Source organism: Caenorhabditis briggsae, assembly GCF_000004555.2.
Source record: "Caenorhabditis briggsae complete genome, chrV, whole genome shotgun sequence".
Lineage (NCBI taxonomy): Eukaryota > Metazoa > Nematoda > Chromadorea > Rhabditida > Rhabditidae > Caenorhabditis > Caenorhabditis briggsae.
This window is the reverse complement of record NC_013488.2, coordinates 7,328,364-7,345,094: the sequence shown is the minus strand read 5'-3', so window position 1 is coordinate 7,345,094 and position 16,731 is coordinate 7,328,364. Positions and strand designations below refer to the sequence as shown.

Sequence of the window (16,731 nt, the reverse complement as noted above, 5' to 3'; positions counted from 1 at the left end):
AACAAGAACAACGAGGAAGGAGGATAGGGGAGGGAGGAGCAAGAAGCAACAGACTTTTCTTTTCCTTTTCTCTTTCCTCTCTTCGTGTTGCGCAATGAAAAAGAGAGTGCGCAACAATAGGGTGGAGAAGAAGCTGAATAAGATGTGGAAGATGGGCACGAGTACCATCAAGAGGAACAGATTAATTTGGGGAAAGAAAAAGGGGATTCTGAAGAACAATAATGATGATGGCGAGGGTTATTAAAATTTATAGAAAAGAGTCACTGGTACAATCGCCGTCCAGAAATTTGATGTCACGAATTACAAATGGGCCGTTTGGTTGATCCTGGAATTTTAAGAAAGTTATCGGGGATTGATATCAAGTTTCTTGTTTCACCATCAGAAAAAACATGTTAAATCATATTGCTACATCGGCAACTGACCCGCTAACTCCTTAAATTTGACCTTACCGTAATCCCTCAAACTACAGGGTATTCAAACGAACCTTACCGTATTTGCTCTGATAGAAGCCTTCTATAAGCTCACTTTGAGATCAATTATCTCGGTTCTTTTGAAAGATATCAAAACGTTTTCAACTGTTAAATTATTTGTCATAATAACATCAATATTTTATAGCCGGACAACTTTTTGATATCTCTCTTAAGAAGCAAGATAATTGAGCTCAAATACGGTATCTTGAAAAACGATGGAATCGGCAGCTGATAAAAAACTTCTAGAAGTTCTCAACAGTCTCCCATATGCATCTAGACGTTTTTAGCTTTTGAATATCTTTCAAAAAGTAAATTTATTACTTAAAAATTAATCTGTCAGGCTTTCAACAGCAGCTGAGTAATTTTCATCTTCACCATAGCTCTAAAAGCGTCTAGATGTTAGCTGACCCTTTCCCTAAGAAAGTTTCACGCAAACCATTAACTTTGAGCTCATATATCTCGGTTCCTGTATATTATAATGGACATTTTATCAGTTGACCACTTTTTGATATCTTTCACAGGAACCGAGATGTATGGTCTCAAAGTTTGAAGGTGGAGCTGCCCTTTGAAGTTCTTACTGTATCTTATTTCATTACCGACGTAATCTGAAAATGTTAACTTCTAGATGTTATTTTCCAAATATCTCTTTTTTTCCGGAATTTCTGATACTGATGACTTTTCTATGTTACTCATGATTCTGACTAATGTGGCCATCTGATCATAACCTAATTCAAATTGATATATCTCCTACGAAGCGTTACTTTTCATAAAATTCCTCTCCCGATTTTCGAAATAATGTCACATGTTCCATATAATTTTTCACACACTTATGATTTTCAGAGAACGCGGAAGCTTACGAAAATCTTTTTCGTCGCTTGCTTTTCTCTTTTTTTGAGGGATAATCAGGTCAGAAGGATTTAATTGAATGATTTTCAGAAGGAAGTTGGGAAGAGCAGGAGACCAGGATCAAATTTCTAAATATCTTACTTTCATATCTACGAGAAACTTTTTGTTGAGCCGCATCTCGTTGTCAACGATATCCACTCGGACCATTTGTCCTCCATCCCTAAAAACGAAATCCTTTTTTGTCTTTGTCTGCTTCTCTTCGTTTCACACACTCTCGTGTCGCCTAATTCTCGGGAAACTCACGAAATAAGCTCCGGATAAAACTGCCCGTCCCAGGCTTTATAAAACGAATTGCAAACATAAAGACGGCTGCCGTCTTTAGATAATTGCATCAATGCGGGACCTCCTCTGAACTTTGTGCCACGTGGCAATGAACGGGTCTCTGGGGGCAGCCACCAACGATCCTCCATTGCATTAGAAGTTTTGATGCGCACTTCAGGAGAACTATCGAATACTCCCCCTAGATTAATCTGAATTCAAGATGTTATAGGATACGTGCATCAAATGAAATGGTAACCTTTCCATGAAGGGATACTCTGAATGGATCCTGAATATCAAATCTCCAAACAATGCCATGTAAGAATCCACAAACATACAGCCATCGATCATCCATCGAGATTATCATATCAGTTAGAAGAGCTGGCATCTCGTCGCTCACCCAATTTTCAACCTAAAACTTTCAGGCTAAAAGTATTTGATAAAACTCTGATTTATGATTTGTGTTCGAACAGAAAAGAAATCAGAAACATGAGTCCAAATTCCCTAAGCTATTACTCACTTTCAAAGATGGCACATGTGCCACTCTATCAGCTTGCCATTCGCGACTCAACGTGTTCATGTGCAGGTGAAAAATAGATGATCCTATCGCGGAAATTGCGAAAGCATGGTTACAATCCGTATTGTGCAAAAACTTGACGGAAATCACAAGACTCCCATCAAACGAATCCAAACCAATTGATTGTAGTAACTTCGGAGGGCTGATCTGCCAGACGTGCAGACAAGATCCAAAGCTTTCTGACACTAAATTATGAGCACACAAAGTCATTTTTCTAGTCAAGTCAGTAAAGAAATTTCAGGGAAATACCGTTTTCAAGTTCACTCGGCTGAAAACCATCACGAAACAAACGAGGATGTCCCCATTCGCTGGAAATCAGAAGGTTGTGGCGGGGTTGAAGCGAGAAGTCACCACCGAAAGATGAGAACGTGGGATCGCTCTTTTTCCGGATCTCCCAGGTTTTACGATCAATCAAGACGAAATCACCTAGAATTGATAATTCAGTGTCTTTTTATCTTTTCAATATACAGTAAGACACACAAAAATGTATTTCCAGTTCAATTGCGGGCATTTTGACCATTTTCAGAAGTCTGGAGCTCGGCTTTCCAGTTTCCGATCACTTAGAAATTTTTGGATGGTGTAAAACAGACCTAGGTTGGAAACTTTACAATTACAGAATTTTTTGAAACTTTCTATTTTTTTTCTGCTATTTTCCGATTCCGGAAAGACACCCGTTTATTCACGTTTTCAGGACAAAAACGGACAAAAAGGGGTGTCATCCAGAAATCGGAAAATAGCTAAAAAACTAGAAATTTTCAAAAAATTCTATAAATGCAACGACTAGGTCTGTTTTACACCATCCAAAATTTTCGTGATCGGAAATCAGACAGCCGAGCTCCAGACTTCTGAAAATGGTCAAAACAGCCGAAAAATAACTGAAGAATTCTTTGTATCTTATTGACCAGTCCAAACCTTTTCCATGTCCATATCTATCTCCCATTGTGGAAACATGCACTGGTGCTCCTTTTAGTGGGAGTGATCTCACTGCATAAGGACAGGAAACATCCTTCCGGAATAGCTCATCGCTTCGAATTTCCTGCAATTTAAAGATATTTTTAGACTTTTATTTCTTTCTCACTTGGATTCTAAACATCACATCCTACCTTTTCCATATAAAACTTGTTTTTGTCAAACCCAATCACATAGATTTTTCCAGAATTCATGCAGGGTACAATGATATTTTTTCGAATCAGCTTGTCCATTTCAATCAACGATTCCGCGGATTTCGCCCAATTCATTCTTCCAGGCTCGTCTCCATTTGAGGTCAATCGGATTTCAGAGATGATTGTACAGTAGGTATCACTGGTTGGATCCAAATCTATCAGTGCAATTTTATCACGATCGAATCCAATTGAATGGGGACAACATATAATTGCAAAAAGTTCATCATCTTGTTCCTCATATGCCTGTCTGTAGTCGTACATTTGATGCTCCACAGCCATTGGAGGGCGTTCATCGACTTTTGAGAAGTTGGAAAATTGTTGTTGTATTTCAGTTTCTTGAGCTGTTGGTTTAGAGTACTCATGGCTCTGGAATATTATGTACTATTTCGAGAGAATGGTAATTTTTTAAGGATAGATTTCTAGGCACAATGTTATGGATTTTACTTGCAGATATTCAAATAAAATCTGCAATTTTGAAAGAAATTTCAAGATTTACAGACCAAGAGCTCTTTTCCGATGAATTCAGGCTTACGAGGTAGTGTAACGGCACCCGAACTGATAAAAACGCCTACATCTCTAGGAATAAGTATCTTGGGAAGCATAAAAACTTTTAGAAGTTTAATTTTAAGTTTGATTCGAAACTACGGAAATTTTCAAAACGAACCCTCAAGTCTAGGTTTTGTTATAGTTGTGCAAAGATGAACGGCGTAATGTTTTTGGTGATTTTCAAAAGATGTAGCAACTTTGAAAATCGATAACTCAGATCAAAGTTGAACAAATAATTCGAAACTTGGCCAGCTTACTGATAAATTATTTGAATTTTCGCACTTCAAATATGAGCCCAGTAGAACGCTTATCTCAAATTTTATACCAGAACAAACTTTGGTCCCGGTACCTTGTGAAGACTAATCAAATGACAAAAAGTCTGAATAAAACATCGCCAGGTGAAAATATTCACACTACTTGGGAGGTCTAATCAAATGTGCTCGATCTTGAATTAGTCATTTACAGAATCACTGTCTAGCACAAAAATCCCTGGTGAACTCAGAAAACTCGACAATAGAAAAAGAATAAAACTTACAATACATACACCCATTCAGAAAAAGTAATAATAAATTTGATGTATAAAAATGAATAATTCTGTCTTCATAGGCATATTTGGAAGGATGATGGAGGTGTCTAATCCGGACACGTTAAGGTGCTTATGGCCGAGAAAAGAAGAGAGATCTTGCTCCTGTGGGAATAATTGAAGTGGAAAGGAAATTCTGTTTGTAAAATATAATGTCTAGAAGTTTCTAAAAACAGGAATGACAGGTCTCTGGGAATCTCGTCACAACGGTTCCTAAATAAGCACGTTATCTGACTTGTGACCATGAATCAATGTCCTGAACCTTTGCCCAATAGATTTTTGTTATTCAGTTTTTTTTTCTGTCTGATCTGATTCAGAGTGGCTGTTCAGGGTTACCTTTGTTTTCATTTCGTTACTCCTTGTTCCTAGTTCTGTTCCATTATTTTTGAGATGCTTCAGTTTCCTGTCGCAGGTAAGAAACAAATGATGTCTGGGGTAGTTTTGAATTCTCAAGATATTTGCAAAATAGATAACAACATGGGCCCAGTTTTTGTTTTGTATCACATTCTGAAACATACAATTCTTCATTAGCTAGTTTTTTTTGCTATTTCAAATATGCTCCATGAGAAGCCAGGTGAGCTCAAAGACTGAAAATTTTGTGAAGACAATCATAAAAGTTCTCATTAAATCAAATATTAGAATATCAAGGATCAATCCGGAGTCAGACTGGTCTTACACTGCTCAAACTTGAACAAATTAGGAAGAACAAGTTCAGAGCCTCAACCTATGTTTCGTAAAGTGGTTCAGAAATCTTTTAGCAAAACGGAGTTTTCCAACAAATTTCTATCTAAACATTAATAGTTCGGGCGCAAACCACTTCTGATTGCTGCATTCTAGAGAATTATTTCCTGATTAAAGAAAGCAAAATATTGCAGTTTTTTTTTACTTCCATTATGCTTTTGATCAAACCAGCCTGTTTGCCTCCGGCCCTTCAAATAGCTGGCTGGTGCGCCTTCGGTGCGATTTGATCTATTTTTTGCTTTATCGTCGCTTCGTTCCTCTTTCTTTTTAAAAGGTCACGTCAAATTATATTCAATTTTCAAGCTTTTCAAAAATGTGTGAACAAATCCACAGAGAAAGAGACGCAACTTCATTTATTTATTATAAGAACCAGCCTGTTTGCCGCGCCTCCGGCGCTTCAAACAATTGGCTGGTGCGCCTTCGGCGCGATTTAACCTATATATTTTACTAGTCGTCACTTCGCTGCTCTGTCTTACTCAAAGGGTCACGTAAATTTATATTTTATTTCAACTTTTTCAACGTGAGCGGACAAACATAATAACAGGGAAAGAGACGCAACTTCATTTATTTATTATAAGAATGATGATTGAATAACGTTTATCGACTAATGTAGCTAGATTAACAGTTGGACCTCCTAAACCATGTTTTTGAGAGAATTTAATGAAATAAAAGAGCTTCGAAAAAATCAAAATTACTTAAATCTTTTAGTTTTGAGGATTTCAAAGATGATCGTACAGTATCACTGGATGTAAGAAATAGAGTAGATATTGGTATCTGTAAAACTCAGAATCCCAACTTAAATATTGGGAAGTAGAAGAATCCGGAATGTACAATTTCCGTAAAACCTGTAATAAAAGGGCCCCCGAGTTTTTTCTTTTTTCTCGGTTCCTGTCGAAAATATGAAAAAGTTATCAACTGATAAATTGTTTATCATAATATCAGGAGTGTGTTGTCAGTTGACACAATTATGATAATTTTTACAAGAATCGAGATAATTGAGCTCAAAGTTGAAAGTTGAAGGTGGGTGGGGTTCTGTTAGAGGGGATACGGTAGCTGAAGGCTTATATATTTTCCAATTTTTGAAAACCAAAACTTTTCTGAATTTATTTTCAGGCTCCCGAAGCTCTTCAAAAGTTCTAACAACAACTTTTCCTTCCAAGTCATCCATTTCTTTATGAATCATGAGATCCTTATTTCCTATGAAATACGATCTTTTTCCCCTTTCTCATGGGTCTTCATAACTATTTCATTTTTCCAACCCCCTTGAAAACAAGACTCTCTTGTTTTTTTTTTGCAAGTTTCCGCAAAATTCCAAATGACCATTTTTCATTTATTTTCCCAACGTCGCACATATTCAGTCTCCAATTATTTTTCACACCGCCAAACGACACTTTTTCCATCTGTTTTGGGGGAAAATTTTCATTTGGTTCCAATTTCGTTGACTTTGTTAGTTCCCCTATTCCTTGAGTTTTCTTCCACATTTTTTTATCCTTGATTATCTTTGTGAGAAGATTTTTTCGTTCTTTCCCACACTCCAACTTGTGCTTTGTGAGCTAGATTAGGAAATTTTAGGAAATCGAAAATTAAAAAGGACATGCTGTGTCTGGTTCCAGATTTATTTTTTTTGGATATTTGAATTAGTTTGTTTTTATCTGTCCGTTTTCTGTTCTTTAAATATATACCCGGAATAGGTACAGGTGTAGGTAACTAGGTTATACAATCAGTTTACTTTCTTTCTGAGAATCCATGAACTCCAAGAAACACTAATTGTTTTGAATACAAGTTATTACAACTGCCAATCTAAAAACCTTTAAAGCTTTTATTTAATCTGTTTTCATCACTTTCGCTGTTTGATTTTGTTTTTCGTAAAAGTATACAGCTGTAGCAAATAAGTATAAGTGTAGGTTATGTGGAATTTGAACCTGGCAATTTGTGGAGTGGACAACATCTCCACCAGTTTTTGAAAATCAAAATCACAGACGATTAGATTTCTGTTTCGATTTGTCTTGTGTTTTTTTCACAAATCATATTATTCTGGTACAAAAAACAGGGGCTGTGGAAGAGGAAAGCCGGTGGCCGTGGTCCGAAGGTCTCACAACGACAACTACCGTAACCTAAAAATATGTTTATTTTCGCCGTGCTTTTTAATTATTTTTTTCTAAACGAGTCGGAAAATTAACGATTTTGATAGTGAAAAAATGGACTGAAATCGATATAAAAATGATTTAATATAAATCCGTTTTTAGGTTACAGTATTTGTCGTTGTGGGACTTTCGAACACGGCCAACGGCGTTCCTGTTCCATAGAACCGATTTTTTTGTACCTTTTTCAGTGACACATTAGTGCTCAAAAATTTTTGTTCTTGATTTTTAGATCTTCCTCATTAGCACGGTCTGGTTGGGTTTTTACTGAATTTAGTTAAAACCAAATGTTCACTAAAACAAAGCTACAAAAGAAGGTAATTAAATTAACAAATGCTAAAATGATGTGACTGATCTTGCATGCTTTTTGGAATATTTTCATATTGAAATTTTTATTCTATTCATGAGGTTATGTACCTCTTTCTTGGAGTATTTGACCTGATGATACTGTAATCATTCGAGCAGCTAATAATTTTTGACTTTCTACAAAAATTGTCATTTCAAAAATGATAAAAATTCGAAAGTTCATTTTCCCAGACTGACACCTGCATTTCAAATTTCAACTTCCAAAAAGTGAACTTTTTTGAAATCTCTCCTGCACTTCGAAGTGCATGGTTAACCGAGAAAATGCTAAAACAGCAGCCGAAAGGCTGAAAATAATTTCCAGAATTTTTGTGTTATGACCCCTCATCTGGTATAGCGAAGATCAGGAATCGGTTTTCCCCGTCTTCATAGTGTAACCTGATTTTGAGCAAACCTCGTTTTCAGTAGTTCCTCATAAACGTCTATATTCTGATTTTGGCATTCGATAAAACATTTATATTTAACCAATATAATTGACATTGCTTTTGAAATCCTAATTTAGTTTCCAACTTCTGACGCGAATTTCCGCAACAGCTGAAATTATCTCTTCCAGATTTCTGTTGTTTTTTTGGAGTCATGAACAGAAAAAAAAGACAAATGTTAGATTCAAAAGTCTGTTTCTAAGAAAATCGATCTTTTAAAATTCAAGTCTTTAATTATAGCTGTAAAAGTTTTCGCAGTGTCAAACAATTTTTGTGACTGCCATCTTTGTGATTTCCTCAAGCTCAAAATTTTTATTATCACAAAGAGCGCAGAATACCATAAAACCTGTATTAGAGGGGCAACCCTTATATTGTTCCAAGCAACATCTGGAGGGCGCTTCTATGTATTAGAGAGCTCTTCTATAGAGGGTTTTCTGATAGAGCGTTTACGGTGTTCGAATTTTCTTGGCCAATCATGAACGAAAAATAGATTATAACGTTTCCCAGAGCCGTTCAAGCTGAGAGTACCTTCAAATTTTCAAGTTTGAAAAACATTGTTTTGTTGCTCTCGGACCAAATTAAACGCAAAAACAGATGATTCAAAACCGGAAACCCCTGGATTCTGAATTAGAATTTCTGATCCAAAACCCACTCCTTTTTTCTAGATACGAATGCGTAGAAATCTGCAATTTCTAACCCAATTTTATTTGTCTAGAGCGCTCATGTGCCTACACAAACAGCCTTCGTCTCATAATTGGGGTCCCCCATTGGTCTCATTTCTTCCAGAAAGCCTCAAGACTACAAATGACATTCGCGCCTGAGCAAGCAGGCGGGGGCAGAGCACAATCTGTTGCTTTTTTATCCTTTCTTTTTGTTGTTACTATTTTTGGTTTCTGAAGCCACTAAAACCAGAAAAGTGGAGTCTATTATCATAAGATATGTACTTTGTAGGATCTACTACAAAGTGTGACTTGAGACTGAAGATGAGAGCTCTTTCTCTCCTCGTGGATGTCTTTTTGTCATGAGCAAAAAGTGGGCGAAGGTCCGTTGCATACTAGGATTATGTATAATTGTGTGAATGGCAACATGTGTTTTTCTAGTTACGCGTTGTTTTTTGCAGACTTTGAGCTTACAGAATTTGCCTCTGTCAAAAAAAAGCTAACATTCGAAACTTTAGAATTGAAGTTCATTAGAAACTAGATGTCAAAACAAGGAAACATTTCGAAGAGGAGTTCATTTAAATTTTCCGTTTTTTGTATGTATAGCAGTTAGTTGACATATTGGGAATTCCCTTTTTCAAATTCTTTTAAAGAGTTTCTGTACTACAATTCTACATTCTTGGACTCTGATCAGTAATCAGAATTTTTCAGTATTTGCTACTTTCAACACTTTTCTTTTTTTTTTTATCGAGTTTGTATCACTGAAACTAGTTTTTTTGAACTAAAATACCGTATTTCCATTACTAGAAGTCCACCCAACCCGTCAACTTTGGGCTCATTTATCTCGAGCTCTGTAAAAGATGTAAAAAAGTTGTCAACTGATAATTTGTATATCATAATATCACCAACATTTTACCAGTTGACACATTTTTGATATCTTTCTCAGAAATCGAGATAATTGAGGTTAAAGTTGACCGCTTGAGGGGGAATACGATAATCAGACGACTGAAATTCGTTTTTTTAATTATAAGAATGGCAAAGCCAGTCTAGACAATCACTTTTATTTTTTGTTTCACAAGATCTCAGAAAATCTCAGAAGACTAAGATTTGAGTTCAAACCTATATTTGTGTTTACTATAAAACATTGTCTAAATCTTTAACAATACTGAACAAAAAATAACAATTTAAAAAAATAGTATTCCCTGTAAACCAACTTTCCTCTATTAATGTCTATGCCCTCACTCCCTCAAGACCCAATAAAACAGTATATTTTTCAGGCTCATCGCTTCTAACCAATGCATCAATGTTGGGCATGAACACCACTTCCCCGCACTGCCCAATGGAGGCTCAGTGGTTTGTCGGAATCTACACAGTTGTTATTTACGCTCCATTGGCATTTGTCTATGTCGTGGTGGCCAGTCTTTTCATTAAACATCCAAATGCATTTCATCCACTTTTTGTGTAAGTGTCTTTTTGGAATTGTGGACACGAACCGAGATGAATTGTCTCAAAGATACAGGTTTTATGATAATTTCACCTTATCTTTTTTCAGTATCTCATTCTTCTTGATCCTCCTCGCATACACGACTTCAAACTTTATCCTTTTCTTCCGAAACCTTCTGGAATTTTTCTTCATTGATGAATTATTATTCTCAATTTTGGAATTTATTCTTATCGCTGCTAATTATTACACCCAACCGATTGTTATCCTTGCACTTCTTGAACGGTTAGCAGCTACCGTATTTGTGACAAACTACGAGAAATCATTACAATGGATTCCTTACCTAATAGGGCAAATCATTTGTGTAAGTACAGTAGCTGTAATTTTTCTTTTTGAGGGCTCATTTTCAGGTAGTCTTCGTAGTCCTGATGAGTTTATCTCAGCACGAAGGCAACTTGATCAACAATATTCAGATTTGTCTTTCGCTTGTCATTTGTGTGGTGAGCCTTGAAGCTATGCGCTTTGTCAGTATTTATAGTTTTTTGCAGTGTCTGGTGGCGTTATTCTTAGTAAATCGGAATAAAACTGCGAATTCGGTGGGGAAATCTACATTGACCACTAGGTACCAATTGGCCGAAAATATCAAAGCATTGAGGTAAGGGATCAGAGAGCAAGGTTGTGAGCGTGCTAGATCGTCTGGGAAAAATCCGTGGGAACTAACTGGAGACAAGATGTGATATATATTTGGTCGTAAGATCAAAACGTGCTTCTTACAGTTAAAAGTGTATGATAGGAAAAATAAGTATGGAATTATAGAGGGTGACGCATAATTACCCGGACTAAAGTTTGTACTAGCATACAATTTGAGTAAGGCGTTGTCCTCGGCTCAAACTTGGTTTGTAAAAATTCCAATATTTCATTAGCAAACTGGCCAAGTTTCAACTTATTTGATCATCTTCGAGCTGAGTTATCGCTTGTCACAGTTGCTGCACCTCATCAAAATCAAAAAGGAACATTACACCGTTCTTCTTTGAACAATTGTAACAATACCTTGAGGAAAGCTTTGAAAATTTAGTAGCTTTGAGTAAAAAATAAAATTGTATTTCTACCTATTTTCATGCTTCGAAGTTCTTTATGTCTAAAAATATTCCCGTTTTTATTAGTCCGGGTAACTGTGCGCCACCCTGTACATATTAGAAATTGAGAATCTTATAAGCTCGACTTTAAAATATCTGGAAACTTTAAAAAAATCTTCAGAATATTTGTTCCATTCATCGTACTGGACAATGTCATTTCAATTATGTTCGTTATCACAAGTTACACTATTTCAATTCGTAGGAAGTTCGATGAGGACGAATGTAACAAATCTTCAACCTATGTGCCGATTTTTTCAATTTTAAGAACGGTATGCCACCAATTAGGGAATTCTTGAACATTTTTCTTTCCAGATAGCGATCCTTATTCAAATTTCAATGGCTGTCATTGTTGTCTACATGCATGAATCGATGAAAGTTTCGAGTTTGAGAGACTATTGTTATCGGAGAAGTAATCGGTCAGAAGACATTAGCGTCACAATCAACAGACCTGATAAGCTCAAAGTGAGTCTATAGAACCATAAACGCAGATCAAAGGATCCCATTTTCAGATCAAAAATGTGCTTGGTAAGAATATTGTGGAACGAGAAACTGGAGAGAATTACTTTGCACAATTGAGCAAGCAGTGGCAAAAAGTTTAACTGATTTATTGAATAAAAGTATAGAACATTTGTAAATACGATTAATAAATTATGTACCATTTTGGTCAATGTTACTTTTCCCACAATGTCTCTCAAAAAACTCCGAAAAATCTCCTCCCACCTTTCTTCAAAACGCAGAGCACACATCTTAAAATTGTTGTCCTGATTGTCGAAAAATAATCTGAGGGTATAAGACTTTTGGGGTTATACTAAAGAATTTAGGGGTACAAAATACCCGAAAAATTCAAATTTTGTACAAAATCCTTGTTGTGGAAGTTCCATTGTTCAAATTCCCAGTTTTTTGATCTCAGCAATCTACAAGAATAAATAGAATTCATTTTCAAATTTTAAAAAAATGTTAAAAATATTGTGGAAAAAGAAAAAGCATAAAATTACTTTTGAGTAATCGGTGGCAAAAATATAAAATACAACAAATGGATTATGTACTTCTCAATTTGTTCAATATTCCTCCTCCATGATATCTTTTGGGTGATGACGACGTTTTCTGGAGACGATGAGCTCTCTTTCCTCCTTCGGGAAGATGGTCTCAAGATTCAAAACTCCGAGATCAAAAGTCTTCTTCGGAACTTTTCCTTGGGTGATGTAGGATTTTGGAATCAGGAATTTGACTTTGCGGGAACCAGGCTGAAAAAAATGGCTTTCCGAAACTGTGTGTATACTTTAAACTCACAAGAATGTCATCACAGTCGTGATAAACCTTGAAAATCGGATCAATTGGAGTCATCTCAGCTTCTCCTCCCGACAAATGGAACTTTCCATCACCGTCAGTGTATCCAGCCTCCAAAAGGTCATCTGGATCTGGTCCCGAATCCTCCTCCCACAGCTTTATTCTAACATTGGCTGCTGGCTTGCTTCCACAGAGCAATTGCCCTTGGACAGCGATCGATTGATCTCTCATGGCAAGAGCTACAGACAGGAAGGATAGGAGGATCAGGAGAAGAAACTTCATGATTCTGAAAAGTTATTGGTTTTGAAGAGTGAAGGAAGTGAAGGAATTGTTTTTTGGAGCGTGCGTTTCCGAAAATAAAACACAAACACCAGCCAACTTTCGGTTTATCAAAACTGTTATCAGCTTTTGTGTTTATGAAAAAAAGAGAGTGCTTATTTGTCCACATCCAACTGGAATGATAAGGGAATGATGAAAGTGACAGAGTTGTATAGAAGCCAGAATTTTCGGATTAAATTTTTAGAGGAAAAGGAGGAACTTGAAAACGATGGGGAGGATATTTTGTTTCGAAGCTAGATTATGATCAGATTAAGATTCCTGACGTGTCCATGTGTCCTTTGTCGTCTTGTTTAGTTTCAATCGAGCTGCTCCGCGTCACTTCGAAACTGCGACACTTCGAAACCGGTAATTTCGGAACCCTGGTTTCGGAAATGGGCAACTACAAAAAGTTTCGAAAACTACAAAACAACTTCAGGGTTTTCAAATAAGCTTTTTCTGGTAGAATACATTCTGAAATCCGAAAAATCCAAAATTTAACTTTTTCATAAAAAATTGAGTTTCAGAATGTGTTCTAACAAGCATATTTGTTTAGGTTTCGAAGTAACGCGGAGCCAATTGAACTGGTGCACTTTCGGTCGGTCGAAAATCTTCGACCGCCTACCGACAGCCGTCCAAGCTGACCGAATTTGTGCATTTTCGCGTCAGGCCCCAGCATCAAAGTTCAAAAAATTCAAAAAATGTGTCGTAAAATAAAACTCTGCGTACACAAACACTTGTTGACGCGCAATTACGCAATTACGAGAGTTCGGTCGGCTGTCGGTCGGCTAAACTTCCCGACCAAGTGGAAGCGTTGAACGAAAATACGGAAAAATTCGAATTCAAAAATTTATATCATCATCATGGAGCACAAAAATACAAGAAGAAACACGTAACGAATCGGGGTGGGGAGCAACAAAATGTTGGAGGACATCGGGTGGACAAAAAATAGAACTGGGAAGGAAACGAATAGATATGAGAGGGGGTTTTCAATATGAAAAATATAGAGAACTAATTGGGTTTTTATACAGACTGATTTCAAAAATATTTGCGATTTTCGAATTTCCAAACAACCAATCATCAAAGAACCACAAAAGTAGCGCCGAAGGCATCAAATTAAACCTAGAGAGCAGTAATTGAGATAGTTTCATTTTTGGACAACTGATTTAAAGGGCGGACGTAGATTCTCGGATGACATTCAGAAGACTCCATGTTGACAATATTCACTTCGGCGAGCCATCGTTTTGGGGTTCGGGAGGATATCTAAATGTTCATCAATATATTGGAAATATGATATTTCCTGGATCTTACCTGACTACCATCGTCCCATCCAGAATCAATTTCATCGTCAATATTTGGCCAGTCGACATTGGGAAGGTTTATCGTCGTTAGTGGTTGCCAGATTGGAAATGCCGGGCTTTCGGATTCTATAATGATGTCATATTTTGCAGGATAGCTAATTTTTCTCAAGATTTTAAGGATTCCGAAACCTTTCCAAAATGCCAAAAAATTTTCATTTCTATTCCTGACGTTCCAAAAGGCTCAAAACACATAAAAAATGTCCTTATCAGAAATCAATGCTTCAAAACAATGAAGGATTTCTTATGAATCAACGAATTTTCGAACTTTGTAGTTTTCTGATCTTACCGGCAAAACTGGCTTGATCGTTTTTGTTCAAATCCAACGATGGGAGGATCAATTTCGTACTGCTGCTTCCGTTTTGTACCTGAATTAAAATTTCTTTTTGGTTTCTCGAACTTCGCTTTGATCACATTTCTATTTCAAACAAACATACCTTATCTATAACGAGTCTCGTCGATACTGGCTGATATGCCGAGTAGCTTCGCGAGCCAGATGATACACAACAACAACAGTATTCCTCGTACAGCACTCGCTTTACTTTTTTCCAATAGATTCTGAAAATAGAAATAGGTTTTCTTTACAAACTCTAGAACAACCCACTTGAAGACATCTCTGTAGTCCTGATTGAAAATAAAATAGATGATACAGTTGACAGAAGAATTGAAAACCACTAAAAAGTTGCTAGTATCCGAGAGGAAGTTCAGAAGGACTGGAGATGGTTCGGTGAAGTTTTCAATGAAGTTCACAACCAGAGCCAACGTATTGCAAGCCAAGAACAAAATAACAACCATGATCATGGTAATAGTGTCATCGGAAGTTCCCTCGTTCTTCGGAGCAGATCCATCGGTTTTGGCTTTTGACTGCCTTTTTACAATGATAGCGTTGATACACAAAAGGAAGAAAAAGGGGAGGAGCGTCATAAGAACCATGTACATATAGCTGGAAATGAATTTCAGATGAGTCTTTAGATTCAAAACCTTTAAAAACTCACATATTGTAAACCGAATTGATAGTTACAAAAAGAGACGTTGGACAGATTTCAATGACTTCTTCCTTGGTGATGTCATTGAAACACTTGCGAAGATTGAATTGTGGAAATCGAAGAGAGTTGTACAGAATCGAAAGGACCACAATGGAAATGCAAATCTCTTTTGCTCGACGGACGGAACAGTAATGCTTGGCTTGCGTTTTCCAGCAAACATTCATGAAACAATCCACCGCGGCTGCGACTGTGAAATAAATACTGCACGTCTGAGCCATATATCCAAACGGGAGAGTGTAAACCGTCGTGTATGGAGCCTGTGTGAGCTCAGGAATGTATGACCTTGCAGAATCGATCCAAAAAATGAAGAGACCAGTCACGATGACCATGAAATCACTACAAGCCAGAAATAGGAGATAGGTGTTGGCCGAGTTTTGAAGCCTTTTTCTTGTGTAGAGGAATACATTGATGATGTTGGTCAGGACGCCGAATACTGAGAGGACGGGAAGGGCAAGAATGATCGTCAAATAGTTGGCCCTGAAATTTCACAATTGTGGGAAGTTCTTTTGTCACAGGGTGGCGCACAGTCTCTCAGACTGATAAAATCAGAAGTATCTTTAAGTATCTTAGAAGCCCGAAAATTGGTAGAAATATAATTTTACGTTTGATTTAAAGCTACTGAAATTTTCAAAGCAATTCCTCAAGTCTAGGTATTCTTATGATTGTCCAAAGATGAACAGCGCAATTTTTCTTGCACTCCGAGGGGATTTTCATAATTTGAAGCAACTTTGACAAGCGATAACTCAGCACAAAATTGATTAAATAATTTGAAACTTGGTCAGTTTTCTAATGAATTATTTGAAATTAAGCTTTCCGACTTTGAGCCTAGTACAACGTTTCGTTCAAAATTCATGGTAATACAAACTTTTCTCCGGATAATTTTTAGAACCAACTCTATCGCTCCTTCTTCGGCAAAATTTTGACACTCACCACTCAAAAAACGGCGAATAATCGTCTCTTTGAATATCGGAACACAAGCATTCTGTCGAGTTCTCGCTACCTTCCCAGTCCAGAATCATGATGCTGTAAAAGAGAAGAAATAAAAAAAGTGTGAAAAGTTGAAAAAGTATAGATTTCTCTCTCCCCTCTGTGGGCGGAGGAAGATGAGGACTTAAACAGGGTCAAATTTCTTAACGTTCTTCTAATTACTCGCGGAAAGCTTTTGAGCCATAAAGATGAAAAGAATAAAAAACGATGCAGCAGATCAGGTCAAAAAGTTGATCCTTCTCTATCTCGTTTTTGAGTTTTGATGGTCTAGGTCACAGTTCGAGAGTTTATGGAATTTATAAAAAACCTTGATCACTTAAACCTCTAGTCAC

At 36.8% G+C, this 16,731-nt stretch overlaps 4 protein-coding genes across 4 annotated transcripts; 1 reads left to right on the top strand and 3 right to left on the bottom strand.

Moving 5' to 3' along the window:
* Positions 1-247: 247 nt before the first annotated feature.
* On the bottom strand, positions 248-4,470 carry CBG06685 (the record flags this gene model as incomplete). The annotated part of the gene is made up of 9 exons (XM_045237259.1): positions 248-325; positions 1,458-1,536; positions 1,620-1,846; positions 1,894-2,046; positions 2,155-2,396; positions 2,461-2,637; positions 3,124-3,271; positions 3,315-3,740; positions 4,456-4,470. The coding sequence occupies 9 exons, from the start codon at positions 4,468-4,470 to the stop codon at positions 248-250; spliced, it is 1,545 nt and encodes a 514-aa protein (XP_045093285.1).
* A 5,662-nt stretch (positions 4,471-10,132) lies between these two features.
* CBG06684 lies at positions 10,133-12,005 on the top strand (the record flags this gene model as incomplete). The annotated part of the gene is made up of 7 exons (XM_045237258.1): positions 10,133-10,290; positions 10,382-10,634; positions 10,681-10,770; positions 10,819-10,925; positions 11,528-11,675; positions 11,719-11,868; positions 11,916-12,005. 7 exons carry the CDS (start codon positions 10,133-10,135, stop codon positions 12,003-12,005), a joined length of 996 nt encoding a protein of 331 aa, XP_045093284.1.
* Positions 12,006-12,464: 459 nt separating this feature from the next.
* Positions 12,465-12,975, bottom strand: Cbr-ttr-44 (the record flags this gene model as incomplete). The annotated part of the gene is made up of 2 exons (XM_002647547.1): positions 12,465-12,650; positions 12,697-12,975. The coding sequence occupies 2 exons, from the start codon at positions 12,973-12,975 to the stop codon at positions 12,465-12,467; spliced, it is 465 nt and encodes a 154-aa protein (XP_002647593.1).
* A 1,155-nt stretch (positions 12,976-14,130) lies between these two features.
* On the bottom strand, positions 14,131-16,431 carry Cbr-frpr-5 (the record flags this gene model as incomplete). The annotated part of the gene is made up of 7 exons (XM_045237257.1): positions 14,131-14,271; positions 14,320-14,435; positions 14,656-14,770; positions 14,804-14,924; positions 14,971-15,309; positions 15,362-15,889; positions 16,343-16,431. 7 exons carry the CDS (start codon positions 16,429-16,431, stop codon positions 14,131-14,133), a joined length of 1,449 nt encoding a protein of 482 aa, XP_045093283.1.
* Positions 16,432-16,731: the final 300 nt, after the last annotated feature.